This window comes from Dryas octopetala, chromosome 2 (assembly GCF_963921425.1).
Source record: "Dryas octopetala chromosome 2, drDryOcto1.1, whole genome shotgun sequence".
Classification (NCBI taxonomy): Eukaryota; Viridiplantae; Streptophyta; class Magnoliopsida; order Rosales; family Rosaceae; genus Dryas; species Dryas octopetala.
The window spans coordinates 28,309,795-28,325,345 of record NC_141367.1 but is presented as its reverse complement, the minus strand read 5'-3'; the positions used below and the strand labels follow the sequence as shown (position 1 = coordinate 28,325,345).

The following is a 15,551-nucleotide window of genomic DNA, read 5'->3' as shown; positions in this document are numbered from 1 at the left end:
CCTTCTCTGTTTCTGCATGACAGTATGCCTTTATCTCGACAGATTTGTCCAGAGAATCTCATTCAAGTTAACATATTTCATGTTTTGACTGGATAATCTTTTTTTCATATCTTTCAATTGTAATTGGTTGTAATCTTCAAGTTATGATGAGAAAGAGATGTATTAGGCAAGGACTTGTCCGTTATCTTATTGAACAAGATGCCATTATCGCTCTTATCATAACCACACGAGTTTTTAAGCTCGCCTAAAAACGTAACAAGATGCCTCCTATGGAAATCATCTTATTGAACCCAGAGGTAATTTAATTTACAAGAGCGATAAACTGATGAAGCTGATTTAAAACAGAAACCTTCTATTAGAGAAAATGATAGGAGGATAATTAAAATTTGGTGTCCTTGCATGAAGGCCTGAAATACAAGATATGGCTTTAAACTTCAATGGAACTCTTGTGCTGTAGTGAACATTTGGTTGTCCTACTTCGTCTAACCATGTGATCTGAGAATTGTTGTATTCCAACGGTACAATGTATTGTGAAATATTTTACAAATAGCATTTGATAAAATTGTAGAACTCTTCTCTAGAGGAAAACTAAATTAGCTTCTTTTTCTGAAAAAAGGTCTTCAAGTGCCACAGTTGCAAACCTGCCACCGATAAGCAAACAAAAAGCGAAAGAAAACTCAACCAGGCCATTCTCGAGTTAGTTGCTCTGTTAAGCTCCTGCATTTCTTCTTCCCTGAAACAAACATTAAGCAGAAAAAATAAAAAACGAAGAATGATCAATATCTCTTTTTCATAAATTCTTCAAAGGAAAGAAAACGATTGATTCCTTACCTTTCACGGAGATAGAACATCTCATCATGAATGGAAGTAACAGTATCAAACAACTTTTTAAGCTCTAATTCCATTACCTGGAATTAAAAACAGAAAAAAGGCATAAGATTGTCTTGATATTTCAATTTTAACAATTGCAAACATTAGCACTACCCTAATCAATATAGTTTGGGGAAGAAAATATAGTGCATATTAAAGTAAAAGAAAAATTCCCTTATCAGACAGTTTAGCAAATGACATATGTCATATTGTCGGACCATACATTCAAATAAGAATTCACCTTATCAATGGTTTAGATTGATGGCAAGAGAACCCTTCTCATTCAAGTAATATACACAGAAACTTCAGAGAAGTTATCGAAAAAAAAAAAATCCAAGGAAAAGTACAAGGGGTAGATCAATTTGAGTTGATTCACAAATATTATAACCAGATATTTTTGTCATTCGCAAGAACCATTTGAATCAAGTAATGGAAATGGAATGATTCTTGATGGTTTACATTAAGTTTTCGTATATATATACATACACGTATGATGTCCTATGTTTCTATTTGTCAAGTCCTTTATTCGATTCAATTAGATGTTAATGTAAATGAACCATAAATATGCAACCCTATTCCTAATAGGTTAACCCCAAAATAGCATATCCAAATTATATGTAATCCCATTGAGGCCACAATTGCAGAATTTAAACTTCAAAATTTTTATTTGTTTGAATATGTAAGTAAATTGCGAATAGGGTCCAAGTAATAAATGCCCAGTCTCTTTTCGATCTCAATTCCAATATGATCCCCATAACATCCAAGGAAACCAACTCCATGAACCCTAAGCATAGGGTAGAAGGAAAAGAAAGGATGCACCATCCTTTTTGATAATATTCCAAAAAATTGTGAGATAATGTTTGTTGGTATAAGTATAACAAAATGAGATACTATGCTTACAGATAAATATTACATTTAATTACTAAAGCAGTTAGTTAACTTTATTTAGTCTCAGTTTCATCACCAACATGGTCATAAAAATAAGCAAAATTCAATTGAGTAATTATTTTCTTGAAAATAAAAAAAAGTAGGAAAAGGCTTACATCGACAGAGCCTTTCTTGGCGACATTGGACCAGTCTTTTGCGGCGACACCGGTCTTCCAATCGAAATCAATGGTCAACGTTGTTTGGGGCTTATGATCGGGCGCCCAGAAGCACGCCATGTAATCTCCCGCCTCCGTAGCCGAAAATCCAAACTGACCCGACTCCACGAGCTCCGAGTAGTGATAGCTATTCCCATAGTGCGACGTCACCTATAAATCAATCTAATTAATATAATTAAATAAATAAATAATGCTTATTTTTATTTTTAAGTATCAAATTTTGAATTGATTGAGCGTACCCGAACGGTGAGCTTGTGAGAATCGGGCAAGGGTTGGCCTTCGTTGGGGTTGACGACGCTGTACTTGCCGACCGTCATGGCGTTGCTCTTGATGTCTTCGACGATGCATTTGGTGTGACCCGATTGCAGCTCGAACCGCAGAGACTCCGATTTAGACAATAAAAACCCTACGATTACTACAACGACTAGTAGACGCAATCCAACCATGCCGAGTAACCAAACTGTAAAAACCTCGATTCAGACTCGGAGAGAGAATTGAGGAAGGGGTTTTCGTTCTCTTCGGAGCAGGCAGAGTCAAGCTTTGGGCCTTTGGGCCTTGCGAGGCTTTTAGGCCAGGCAAGGTCAAACTGTTCAACACGTGCTTCTCTTTGATTCGCTGGGACACGTAATTCAAAAGGTTGGAGTTGGACAGTGTTTTCCTTTTATTTATTTTATATTTTTCTCTTTTTGTAATTTAAATTTTGGGCCAATACAAGAGTTTGAGTAAGCTCAAATTTAGGCTCACTTTCCAGCTAAAAGCCTAAAGCTAATATTCCGGGTAGAGCCCAAATTTTGGGTTGCACTTGTAAAGGAGAGTCTTCCATGCGAATGGGGCATCTTTTCTCAATGAGGTGGAAGTGTATAACCTCATTACAAGAGGATGCAAAAATAGTAAAGGACTTCCAAAGAGGAATTTCAACTGTTTTTTTTTTTCTAATGTCAGATATATTCATGAAATTATCTGCAAACTCTATGCATCAATTTTTCAAAGGAGTTCTAATCATAATAAATATATATATATATATTGAAACATTAAGAAATGTGATATCTCAATCGCTTACTAAAGTGGGGAAGAATCGCTTACTAAAGTGGGGAAGATTGTACTGATTAATTAATTAATTACTAAAGTGTGACATCAAGTCTCTCTTTTTATCAAAATAAGTTATGAGTTCAAAATCATGAACCACAGTTAATTAATTAAAAAAAGTGTAATCATTCAATTGTACTGATTATCAGCTAACATAAATCGATCAGTGACCATATTATATAGAATAATGATAAGGAGACCATGTTATTATACTACATTTGTGGTACACATGATGTGGCTTTTTAGCCACCTTTGATCTCTTCATCTCTCTCTCTAGTAAAGATGACTAAGAAACGAGATCATGTGATACCACAAATGTGATACCCCGCCGTGAAACCATTGAACCAACTGAATATATGGGTAGATCCCAAAACACAATTCGATCTAGCTAGCTCGATCAGTATGCATATATAGCCAGTGGCGCAGTCTAGCTATTCCCATATATATAGGACAGTATACTGATAATGCATGCAGAATATGTGTAACATCATTATCAACATTTAATGCATATGTCTCAAATACATATTATATATGCATACATATATATATATGCTCATGGTCATTCATTCTTTGCATTTCGAATTCGCATGTTTTTAAGCCTTCATTAATTACTTCTGCACGTCGATAATCATGACTATATATGCAGTCTGATTCATGTTTTAATTCATTTTAGCCCTATAATATATGGCTTAATGGCTATATATATATATATTGAATTTGATTGTAGCCAGAGCTAGGTAGTCATATTTCTAGATCATCGATCGTATCGAAACTACTCCATATATATATATGGTTTTTCCAGTCATATATTTATCATGAGTTGATCGATTAGTAAATATATATATATATATACATATAAAAATGCTTTAAAACTAACTAGTTAGTAAATTAATACAAAGCTAACCACCATATTGGGCCCATCACACAATGTAATCTCAAAATCCGAACCGTCTATTTTTTAGGCTCTATTTCAAAGATCATCCATGTAAAAAATCTTCAAATTCGAAAATCATTTAGTCATTTAATTATAAATGTAAATAATTATAAACCCCCAAATCATAATCTAATAAATTCATAGCCTCCACCCATTATTATGATTATTTCATAACCCCTTCTTTTGCTTAAATGTTTCCCTAAACCCCCCTAAGTCAACACATGTTGACTGGTATTTAACTTTATTTTTTGGTAAATACCGGTTGTGCCCTTTTTTTGGTTTCGCCCATACACAACAACCATTCTCTTTCTTTCTCTCTCTCTCTCTCTCTGTCTTCCTGGAAATGACGAATAGAAAAACCCATCAACACCAAACAGTCACCGGCCAGCAGCACGAGCTCTTCCTCCTCCTCCTCCTCCTCCGATCTTCCTCCTCCACTGTCACCAAACCATACCCGAGATCGACGACTATCTCGCCGAGGCCGATCTCCCTCGCCGGCGATCCGTCAATTCCGGTGACGACGAGGTGTCGGACCGGTTGGGTTCTTCTCTCCTTTTCCTCCTCTATCTATCCATGGCCTTTTCTTTCCCATAAAATCCACAGAAACCCAAATGCAGCCCGAAGTCCGATCGTCATCTTCGGCAGTGACTTCGCGATTCCGGCGACGTCGCAGCCGCTCTCCACTTCCAGAAGCTTCCTCTCGACGTGTTGAGTGTGATGGTGGTCTCCAATTCTCCAACTGACCACCGTGGACGGCGAATCGACGCCGAGAAGGTCTGAGACTTATCGCCGCCGTTGCCGGCGATTTCGGCGGCAGATTGAAGTGGTTCCGATCTCATTCTTCTCCCCTTGATAGTCTCTCTCTACTGGTATACAAATTTTGGTTCAATTGCATTGAATTTCAAAAGCCCTAATTTGAAAACCCTAATTTGAAATTGATTTGTGAATATGTTTATGTTTATGAAATGTATAATTTGTGAATTTATTTTAATTGAATTTGTTATTAATCGGATAGAAATGTGGGTTTTTTTAATTGATTTATAAGTATATACAAATTTACTTCATTTATTGATTAAACAGTTTCAGTTCGTGAAACATGAGTTTTAAATGAATTTTGAATGAAATTATGGTTCTGAAATATGATGAATCAAATTTGCAGGTAGAAACAGATCGAGGCAGTGGCGGCTGTCGTGTACTCGTCGCGCGTGAGGTGATCAGACGACGTTGTATTGTTGGCTACTCCTCTCATCTCAATGACTTGTTGTATTGTTGTTTTTTTTTTTTTGATAAGGTTGCTGTATTCTTTTTAGTGAAACGGAATTCAGTAAAGGTGTAACTGTTTTAGTGAAGTGTAATTGTTTTAGTAAAGGTGTAATTGTTTTTAATTAAGGTGTAATTGCATTTTAGTCGAGGTGTAATTGTTTCATCACTTAATTCAGTTTCAGTAAGTGAATTCATAACTGAATTCTTCAATTTAGTGTAACTGAATTTCTGAAATTCAGTTTCAATGTAATTGAATTCTTGAAATTCAGTTTCAGTGTAACTGAATTTTTGAAATTCAGTTTTAGTGTAATGAAATTCAATTTCATTGTTTGATTTTAGTTTTAGTGAAATATTGAGTTTTAGCAAAAACTTCAATTCCAGAAAAAAAAAAAAAAAAAAAAACAGTTTCACCAAAATTCAGTTACAGTGACGTCAGCACTTGTCAGCGCGCGTCAGAAGGGTAATTTAGGATTATAAGTTTTATGGGGTTTTGAAAGAGTTTCTAGATGGGTGGGGGTTTAGACAAATTTTTTTGGTGATTAGGGTGTTTAAAATTAGGCACTATAATTATAACAACATTTATATGTTTTTATCGAAAACACTGATCGTCTATTTATTTGATCTCAATTAGATGACTAAATGATTTCCGATTTAGTTGATTTTTTGTAATGATGATCTTTGAAGTATGATCTAAATAATTGATGGTTTGGATTATATGATTAGTTCTGTGGTGGTCCCAAAAGCATGGTTAGTTTCGTATTAACTTACTAACTAATTAGTTTTAGAGCATTCCTATATATATATATATATATATGTAGTCATTAACGTCCTTGAATTGATTCATGACATTTTTGCCCTTCACCTACGTATATAGGGTCCATGTACAATTGGTATGCCAGCCTCACCAGAACGCCACAGCTAATTTGTTGGCCCACCTATTGCTTCACGTTCTCAAAAACATCTACTGATTCAGGCAATCTTTTCGTGAAAGGAAATCTTTTGTGTATATATATATATATATATGTGTGTGTGTGTGTGTGTCATGTGTGAGCATGGATCATGTTACATTATCATATTATAATACTAAATAGTTTTTTAGTGACTAAATATATTAAAAGCATAATAGGTACAAAATAATATTTTGGATATGAAGGTATTGAAATTTGAAAGTTTGAAACGCTATTGCATTTAATTTCTTTTAGGTTTATTTACACCATTGCCCCTGTAAGATACGTTTTTTTTTTCACTTTGCCACCTGAAACTAAAATCATCTCAGTTTGACACCTGAACTTCACAAAGTTATTGCAAAAGACCCTATGCCGTTAACTCTGTCAATTTTTCCGTTAAAATAGCTGACGTGACACCTATATGGCATGAGTGAGACCCTTTTTTAGTTATGTAAAATCCATGTGGACAAAAAAAAATAATTTTTAAACTAAAACTAATAAGATCCATGTCAATTTTTTATAATTTTGCTTGTCTACATGGATCTTACATAACTAAAAAAGGGTCTCACTCATGTCATATAGGTGTCATGTCAGCTATTTTAACGGAAAAATTGACAGAGTTAACGGCATAGGGTCTTTTGCAACAACTTTGTGAAGTTCAGGTGGCAAACTAAGAGGATTTAAGTTTCAGAGAGCAAAGTGAAAAAAAAGTGTATCTTACAGGGGGCAATGGTGTGAATAAGCCTTTCTTTTACCAGCCTTGCAAATACAAATTTATTTTGGGTATTGTATATATATGCACGTGTTTAAGTACTTCCACCTTTTTTTAATACTGAATACAATCCACCTTATGTCACGTTTGATGCGTGCAAGAATTTTTATTTTTTTCATGAAATAGAGGTCTTAGATCTGAGAAGGAAAAAGGTGAGAGTAAACTGTACTTTTTACCATTCACCTCTTATGTATAGGCTTTATAGTTTATAGCATTAAAATGGATTTTATATAATATATAAAAGGAAAATGTTTATTGCAACAACTATGATTTTCTAACTTATATTTGTATTAAATGTTGTGACCAAATGATTAACATATGTGGCATCAATTCATTTGATAGGTTTTTTTTTTTAAGTTTATTATTATTTTTTTTTTGTAGAGTATGAATGTTATTGGTTGCCGGTCAATATTAAGTAAATACATATATATGGATCCATCAAAAAACCTTTATATTTTTATTTCTTAATATAGGCTATAGCAGGACGAGAATCCGAAAAAAAAAAAGTGGATCACGGATTTCCACTTACAGTGTATATTCTACTTTTATAAGCGATCCAATATTACAGGTGAACATTAACAGCACTTATCACAAAACTACGAAATTCAAGTAAAGTTGTAAAATAGTAAAAAAATAAAATCTCTTTAATTAACATTATTATTGCAACTTTTATATATCATAGAGGAGAGAGAGAGACCTTATTCTCAATTCTCAAACGCTTTCGCTACAAAAACTAATATTTTTCTTGTCAGACTTTATTATTTTTTATTTATTTTTTGAAAGAAGAATTTCTCAATTTCACACCAAGTTCTCGTTAAAAGAAGGTTTTCCCGGAAAAGAAAATCAAAAGTGTCTGACGGTTGCATTGTTGGTTTGTTGAGATTTATAATTGCGCTATCCATTTCTTTTCCACTCGTGAATTTCAACCTCCTATTGTCTCTGTACCGATCCTTCGCACAAAGTTTTGTTCTTTATTATTCTACTTCATAATCTAGGCTTTGGCCGAGCGAGCTAGGGCTAGGTTTCAATGTGGGTTGGTTGATTTCACAATGTGGGTGTGAGATTGGGGATTTCATGAGTTGCATTGAATTGGGCATTTGGGAATTTGGGAATTGGTCGATGAAGCGGCGATGTGGTGTGTGAAAGAGCAATGGAAGTTAGATCTGAGAGTATACAGGTGCGATGCGATAAGCTTCCGGCGCCGGTGATCCCCAGGACGCGTTTGCAGGTGTGGTTCATTCGCTTGTGTTCAAGTTTGTTCCTTTGGACGTGTTTGGTTCAGCTAGTGGCGGTTGGGGAGCTATGGCATCCACATTTGCTCTCCAATATAACCCATCGGATATCCGAAATTACGCAGCTTCCGCTTCCGGCGGTTCCATCGCCGCCGCCTCTTCTTCCTGCAAGTGAGTTTTTCTTTAACAACAACCTTTTGAGTTTTTACTGACCATTGTTGTATGCAATGCACGATATTTTGTTTCTGTTACTTGTATTGAGCATGAATGTGATCGTTTGGCTTCTTCAATTGAAGTCTGTAAATGGAACCGGATTCATTTATAGTTTGATTATGTTTTGCATGAATTTGAATGTTTTAGTTGATAAATTGAGAGTCTTTGTACATGGAAAATTGTTTTTTCAATTTGGCCGTGCAAACCCATTTGACAATGCAGGATGGTTGTTTATACAATTGGAGCATTTGAGGTTATGATAAGTGGGTAGAATTATTTTGGTTATGGAATGGAGAAATTGTTTACAGGTTTAAGTGTGTTTAGAGAAATTGATGTCTAATATTTGTCAGATCAGGGTCTGCACCCTTTAACAGATTAGTGTGGTGGTGTTAATGACATATGAATGAATGCTTACAAAAGCTATAGTTTGGAACTCACTTTATTGTTGAAATTTAAAATTGACTTTCTGAGAAGCTCATTCTTTCAAGGTTAATATGAAATCGTGGAATCGGTTGTATGGTGAGACCATAAGATTTTCAAACTGCATTGTTGATTCTTTTCAAATTTTATAATTTGTTTAAAAAGGGCATATGTACATATGACAGTAGTAAATTAGTAATATATATATATATATATATATATATTATACCCTACCAAACCTTATTTCTTTAAGGACAATTATGCCTTCTTTTCTTTTTATTTTTTTTAGAAAAAAACCAAAGGTATTACATGCAATTTGAAGTTGAAAAAATGGTCTAATGACCTGAGTTTTTGCAGGAAATTATACAAGTAATGGATTTCTTAGAGTTTCCTGCAATGGGGGGCTGAATCAAATGCGTGCTGCGGTTTGTACTATGTGTTTTTCTTTTCTTTCCCTTCTTCCTTTATCCTGTGCCTAGCTATTGACAGCGACTTTTGCATTTCAGATCTGTGACATGGTGACTGTTGCCCGGCTTTTAAACCTTACATTGGTTGTTCCAGAGCTTGATAAGGCATCTTTCTGGGCTGATCCTAGGTATAGTCATTGGTCTGAATGGAACTGTGACTTAATTAACTTCTTTCTTTGCTGCTTTAGAATTTCAACTGTTAGTATTCTTTTTTGCAGTAATTTTGAGGATATCTTCGATGTAAGACATTTCATTGATTCACTGAGAGATGAAGTCCGAATTGTCAGAAGACTGCCAAAAATGTTTAGTAGGAAATATGGATATAAACCACTTGAGATGCCTCCTGTTAGTTGGTCAAATGAAAAGTACTATCTAGAACAGGTTTGTGTACTTTCTTTCTAGTTTTCGGGTGAAGAATAACTCCATTATATATAAATTTAACGACTTTTTAAATATTCATGGTCCTTTAGGTACTAAATTAATGATTCTTCACCCTGTTTCCTTAACTGTTGAAATTGTTTGTTATCATCCTATGTCTAGCATGCGTTAGCTTTTTCCTAATGCAGAAATGTAATTAAAATTTATTCCAACATGTAGTGTGATATGTGTTTATCTATTCTCTCTTCTTCTTGATTGAGTGCATTTGATTCCATTATGCAGAAGTTTTAAGTGCCACACCCTGATTCAGTGCATTGATTCCATTATGCAGATTCTGCCACTTATCAGCAAGCATAAGGTGTTGCACTTTAACAGAACAGATGCACGTTTGGCAAACAATTGGATACATCTTGATCTTCAGAAACTCAGGTGTCGTGTTAATTTCCAGGCACTGAAATTCACTCCTCAGATCGAGACTTTGGGGTACAAATTGGTTCGTATACTTCAAGAAAAGGGTCCTTTTATAGCTTTGCATCTAAGGTACGAGATGGACATGTTGGCTTTCTCAGGTTGTACTCATGGCTGCACCGCAGAAGAAGCTGATGAGCTCAAACGGTTGAGGTACGCCATGTTTAAAGTTTGACTTTTAGTTTTTTCTAACGCTCATTTGTTAATCAGACAAATGATCTTCATTAGTATTGCTTTTCTTATGATTTCTTTGATTTATAAAAAGGTAGGCTTTAAATATTACTGTTGCAAGTAGATAATATAACAATTGGCAAAGAATTTACTATGCTTATCCATCATAGTGCAATGTTCCATGATTTATAGATTTTTATTCATTTGGGAAAAAAAGAAAGGAATGGGAAAAATCAATGGTCAGAAACTGCAAAGTGGCTAATGTAATAATGGCAGTTCCCACCTTGTGTGTCTTGTGTCAGGTGTAGACTTATATTGAGTTGTGCTCTCATGTAATGTCCCCATTGGTGTTATTTTCACCCAGATATGCATATCCTTGGTGGAGAGAGAAAGAGATAGTGTCTGAAGAGAAGAGGTCACAAGGTTTGTGTCCTCTGACACCAGAGGAGGCTGCATTAATTTTGCGAGCATTGGGTTTTAACGAGGATACACAGATCTATATAGCAGCTGGTGAAATTTATGGTAGTCAAAGGAGACTTGCGCCACTAAGAGCTGCGTTTCCACGGACTGTGAGTTGTTTTTCTAAATCCAGCACCATGCCCTTTTACTTTTGTGCATTTGGTACTTCTGAAATTAGCTAATGGTTGTGAAAGCGCTTGGATTTTTCCAGAATTCTGGCTATCCTTGTATCATAAGAAATACTTTGTTAGGATGGACATATAGAAATTCTTAACTACTGGTTTGGTGGTCAAGGTCCATCACTGGAGTTAAGGATGCCTTCTGATTGATTTACCTTAATATATCACAAGCTAATTGTTGATCAAACTGTATCTCTAACTAGTGGGGAAGCCATATGTCATTTCCTTTTTATTTGATGAAGCAGAGACCTTAGAGGTCCCATCAAAGGGTCCGACTTCACTCTAGAATATTTATGTGCTTACTAGCTCTGTATGTGGTAATTCCCTTGTGATCTGTTTAAAGTTAAGCTTCTTAACAGAAAATGTTGTCTTCTTGCTTGGTTGTTTCAGGTTAAGAAAGAAACTCTTCTCGCCCCAGAGGAATTGCAACAATTTCAGAATCATTCATCTCAAATGGCAGCTTTGGATTTCATGGTTTCGGTAGCTAGTAATACTTTTGTTCCTACTTACGATGGGAACATGGCAAAACTTGTTGAAGGTCACCGAAGGTATTTGAACACTCTCACAAGGTGGGGTTTTTATGTTTTATTAAGTAACAAAGAATTACACTAATTATATTTCGCGCAGGTATCTTGGGTTTAAAAAAAGCATATTGCTAGACCGGAAAGCACTTGTGGAGTTGTTGGACATGCATCTGAATGCGACACTTTCATGGGACGAGTTTTCAGTTGCTGTACGATCTGCTCATGAGAGAAGAATGGGACAGCCAACTCGACGTAGAGTGATTGCAGAAAAGCCAAAGGAGGAAGATTATTTCTATGCAAACCCTCAGGAGTGCCTCTGCGAGAGAACAAATTGTGATGACTTGCTTAGCCCTGGTGACTTAAGTAAAACTGGGTGACTGCAAGCATTCAAATCTGGAATTACCTTCCACAGAATTATTTTGAGAGTGGTCAACAATCAATCCATGTGGCTTTCATATTAGTAAAGCATGTACACACACACACATGAGAGTTTTGTAGGAAACGGCATAAAGATGTGAGTTCCCAATTTGGGCGTCTAAAGATGTGGTATTCATTTGTTTTTTAGTCTTTAAATTAATGTCCATAGATTTATTTATTTTCTTATGTTTTTGACAGCTTTGGCATGAATTCAGTGCTGTTCTATAATTTATATAATTAACACGATAGAGGAAAAAGTTTGTCCCTGTCATGAGAAATGGAAATGAGTGATGCAATTACCACCTGGCTGGAACATTGGGGAATATGGATATTTTACTTTTAATTTTTGCATAAAGGTTTTGTACGTTTGGTTTGATTAATAGCGATGTTCCTCACATGAAATGAACAGTTACGTGAAGTTATGTTTCCAGTTGCCCAAAAAGAGCAATTCAACGAGTACAAATTCTCAAGGTGTTACATTTGCGCACATGAATACAGAATACCCCAATATCATACCCATAAGTGCTGGGTGGTATGTTCTACTGTAACTAAAAATGTAGCTCCGCTGGTACATCTTTCCACTAAAGTAGAAGCAACAAAAACAGTCTCTGAGACATGCACTGGGATCATTCAAAAGAAAAAATGTTTTCTCATCCCCCCTTGGGAGAATTCTAGTACTTTCATTAAGGTAGATAACTAGCTTATTTATGACTTCTGACTTCTGAGTAACATGAATGTATTTTTGTCTACTTGGGCTCCCAGAAGATGATTTCTTCAAGCTCCCCACAGAGGCCAAGATCCTTGAGCCTCCTTTCTTGGTAGTATTCCAATTGATTTAGTTCTGACTCTCTATCCTTGAAAATCCCATCAATATGCTGCAGCACCTTCTTCTCCCCTAGTCTTATTCCAACTGCAATCTCAAGCCTTGGATCCAGTTTTGCTTCTTTTAGCTTCTCGTCCTGCAATGGAAGATTTGTATTCAGTTGTTACAAGTCTACATAACTAGCTATTGGAGGAAAAGGTAAGGAAGGGGACTTCATGGACTTGAAACTGAAAGATTTTATTGAGCTGACTAATTATAAAACCATTAGCATTATCTTAAAATTGCTCAGCTGATCCTAATTATTGCTGGTTTTAACTCAATTTGGATCCCATCTCCATATATAACTAATACAGATAGCCAAGTACTCTAAAGTTTTAACTCAGTCATCTTTCTGATGTGAACCCTTTATATGATGGATTTCTGCAAGTAAGCCACGTCACTTGAAATCAATTTTCAATGGTAATGTGAATAGGGGATAGAACATACCTCTTCAATGGTTGTGGGATAGGCCGAAAGAGCAGATTTGCAGGCATTTCGGACTACTCGGCATATGAGCTCCTCATTGGCAGGGCTTACAGGCAGTTGAAGGTGGTCCCAGATAGAGTTCCTGAATATAGATTCCAAGAGGAAGGCATCGGTACCTCCAAGAGCAACCAGCCGCAGATATGGAATCATTGCTGGTGGAAGTGAACGGTCTAGATATATGTCGAAGTATTGAGTCTGACCCAAACCATTTGTCTCAGCAATGTCCAGCTTGTCACTGAAAAATGGGTCTGACTCAGATATCTCCAGTGTTAAGGTAAATCCATCGCGATCTGCCTTGGAATCTATGAATCCATAGTCCAAAGCTAACTCAGCATTGCTCTTGTTGATATCATATTGGATGCAAACCTGTTGAGAAATCTTGCCATTGTTACATTTATCATTTCATAAGATTCTAAGTTTCTAACTCATTCATATGCTCAGAAAGACTTTCTAGTAATCACTAATCATTCAGATATAAGAAAAATTTATTCAATTTCAGAAGTATGAGACCCCTATGGAGTACAAACTATCACTGAAGCACAACAAGAAACAACACCAGCTAGAACACTTCACCTGCTCACCAGCCTTGACAGAAATTGGGCTCCGCAGTGAAAACAGATAATCCCAAGAGAAAAGACCTGCTGCTCCTTTGATCTCATATGCGTGATCTTCTGTGGTTATGCTGGAGTTGTGGTTAATCTGATCAACAAGTTATTATCTTTTACTTAATATAAGTGGAGACAAGCAAAGAGTATCATAAGATTCAAAACATTTGAAGAGCTGTTTGCATATTTAACAAGAGCTTAGTATATGAGACCTTACCAAGTCCGCGAGTGGGACCAAAACAAGATTTTGACCGCGGAGGCGTGAGAATGCCCTAGACCTGAGTATACCAAAAGCCCAAAAGAAGTCATCCAGTGTGATGGGAGAAGGAAAAAGCTGCTTGTTAGGGAGGATGATTTCTTCTTCCACTTTAAGAAACTCATTCTGCACATACTCTTTTACACCCACTGTGTTGCTCAAAAGTTGGGTTCCTGCCAACCTCATTTCAATCAATTTCCAACCAAAGACTGCTTGCAACAATCAAGAACAAGTTTGATGTAAAATGCACAGAAATTATGCCATCATTTTACTATCTTCCCGATTACCTTAAGAAGCATATACAAAATTGAGCAAATCAGAATTTTGCTATCAACAATTATGTATATGATTGGTTATTTGGTTCCCATATACTAGCAATCCATTATGTCAACCAATGCAGGCATAAGATTATTTTGTCACAATCACAATCACAATCATGATGTCCAAGATTTGTGGCTTCACATTATACAACTATAAGCTCTGGAGATGAAGCTAGCTAAACATAATTGTAAATACTAAAAAAACTGAGACTTGTATGGTAGTACAACATGAAACTAGCTACAGCACACTAAGTACTAACCTTGAAGCTCATCAAGCTCCTTTTCTGACCTGCACTGAAACCATCAAGACAAGCTCTTATCAACCCCACAATCTCAAACCCATAAAACAAAAATACGAAATTCCCACTCACAGATACTAAACATGAATCAGCGAAACCCACCAGAACACAGTTGAATTGGTAGTCTCTGGAAGAATATCAAGGTAAAGCCTCCACTTGGAGTCGTCTCTGTACTTCTCTCGGATCAAAAACAGAGCAACAGACACCCAAGGCTTCAACCCACTACACACGCTCCCAATCTCGGAGGCTGAGACGGCGTCTGGGTTAATCCAGAGCCTCTTGGGAACCTCCAAAACGACCTCGTTTCGAGAAATGTCTCGGTGGGCAACGAGTCCCATGCCTTCGGGGACCAGAGCAGGCTTTGCGGGAGACTTGGCGGAGACAACGCCTTCGTCTCGGAGCCACTGCCAGAAGGTTTGAACTGCTAGAGGAAGTGAGGGGTCGCATTGTGGGAAGGAAAGAGAGGTCACATGGAGAGGTTTGCTGAGATGGGATTGGGATGGTCTCTTTCTTAGGGACGACAGGTATGTCAGTGATGTTCTTGGACTAGGAGAAAAGAAACTGGAGGATGAACAAGATAAAGTGAAGACACTCACCATTATTGTCTGTGTTTTTCCACTCTGTCCAAATATCTTGGGGTTGCTTTATAGCTTCTGGCTTCTGCGTGTGGATAGCTTTTTAAAAAAAATGATATTTGTGAAATTCTTGACGGTTTATGTCTGAACGTTAATTACTTAATTAGATCATCATTTGGATAAATTAGGCAACAAAAAAAAAAAAAAAAAAAAAAGAGGGGGCGTTTTGCCAAACGGGTTTAATA

The 15,551-nt window shown here is 36.3% G+C and overlaps 3 protein-coding genes across 4 annotated transcripts; 1 reads left to right on the top strand and 2 right to left on the bottom strand.

The window, feature by feature from the left end:
• Nucleotides 1–332: 332 nt before the first annotated feature.
• On the bottom strand, nt 333–2,518 carry LOC147295174 (transmembrane emp24 domain-containing protein p24delta9-like). Its single transcript, XM_086232033.1, has 4 exons — nt 2,213–2,518; nt 1,914–2,123; nt 832–908; nt 333–733 (listed from the first exon to the last, which is right to left on the bottom strand). The coding sequence occupies exons 1-4, from the start codon at nt 2,417–2,419 to the stop codon at nt 589–591; spliced, it is 639 nt and encodes a 212-aa protein (XP_086088159.1). The 5' UTR covers nt 2,420–2,518; the 3' UTR covers nt 333–588.
• Nucleotides 2,519–7,703: 5,185 nt separating this feature from the next.
• On the top strand, nt 7,704–12,167 carry LOC147295173 (O-fucosyltransferase family protein). 2 transcript variants are annotated; one of them, XM_086230400.1, is made up of 8 exons: nt 7,704–8,378; nt 9,198–9,265; nt 9,347–9,435; nt 9,526–9,688; nt 10,017–10,306; nt 10,689–10,893; nt 11,353–11,510; nt 11,590–12,167. In XM_086230400.1, exons 1-8 carry the CDS (start codon nt 8,126–8,128, stop codon nt 11,861–11,863), a joined length of 1,500 nt encoding a protein of 499 aa, XP_086086526.1. In that variant the 5' UTR covers nt 7,704–8,125; the 3' UTR covers nt 11,864–12,167. The 2 variants fall into 2 exon arrangements, with proteins under 2 accessions (XP_086086526.1, XP_086086525.1); XM_086230399.1 differs by having other exon boundaries at nt 9,347–9,688.
• A 138-nt stretch (nt 12,168–12,305) lies between these two features.
• Nucleotides 12,306–15,405, bottom strand: LSMT-L (Rubisco methyltransferase family protein). The gene is made up of 6 exons (XM_086232079.1): nt 14,834–15,405; nt 14,693–14,721; nt 14,074–14,285; nt 13,825–13,950; nt 13,213–13,617; nt 12,306–12,862 (listed from the first exon to the last, which is right to left on the bottom strand). Exons 1-6 carry the CDS (start codon nt 15,328–15,330, stop codon nt 12,650–12,652), a joined length of 1,482 nt encoding a protein of 493 aa, XP_086088205.1. The 5' UTR covers nt 15,331–15,405; the 3' UTR covers nt 12,306–12,649.
• Nucleotides 15,406–15,551: the final 146 nt, after the last annotated feature.

Bases quoted from the DNA above. Each gene is read 5' to 3' on its own strand.
- LOC147295174 (XM_086232033.1), bottom strand. From the start codon at position 2,419: ATGGTTGGATTGCGTCTACTAGTCGTTGTAGTAATCGTAGGGTTTTTA. The intron at 909-1,913 runs GTAAGCCTTTTC...TTTTAATTCCAG, and splicing joins CCAAGAAAGGCTCTGTCGAT to GTAATGGAATTAGAGCTTAA. The intron at 734-831 runs GTAAGGAATCAA...TGTTTGTTTCAG, and splicing joins ATGTTCTATCTCCGTGAAAG to GGAAGAAGAAATGCAGGAGC.
- LOC147295173 (XM_086230399.1), top strand. From the start codon at position 8,126: ATGGAAGTTAGATCTGAGAGTATACAGGTGCGATGCGATAAGCTTCCG. The intron at 10,307-10,688 runs GTACGCCATGTT...ATTTTCACCCAG, and splicing joins GATGAGCTCAAACGGTTGAG to ATATGCATATCCTTGGTGGA. The intron at 11,511-11,589 runs GTATTTGAACAC...TATTTCGCGCAG, and splicing joins CTTGTTGAAGGTCACCGAAG to GTATCTTGGGTTTAAAAAAA.
- LSMT-L (XM_086232079.1), bottom strand. From the start codon at position 15,330: ATGGTGAGTGTCTTCACTTTATCTTGTTCATCCTCCAGTTTCTTTTCT. The intron at 13,951-14,073 runs GTAAGGTCTCAT...CTTGTTGATCAG, and splicing joins TGGTCCCACTCGCGGACTTG to ATTAACCACAACTCCAGCAT. The intron at 13,618-13,824 runs GTGAAGTGTTCT...ATTTCTCAACAG, and splicing joins CTGTCAAGGCTGGTGAGCAG to GTTTGCATCCAATATGATAT.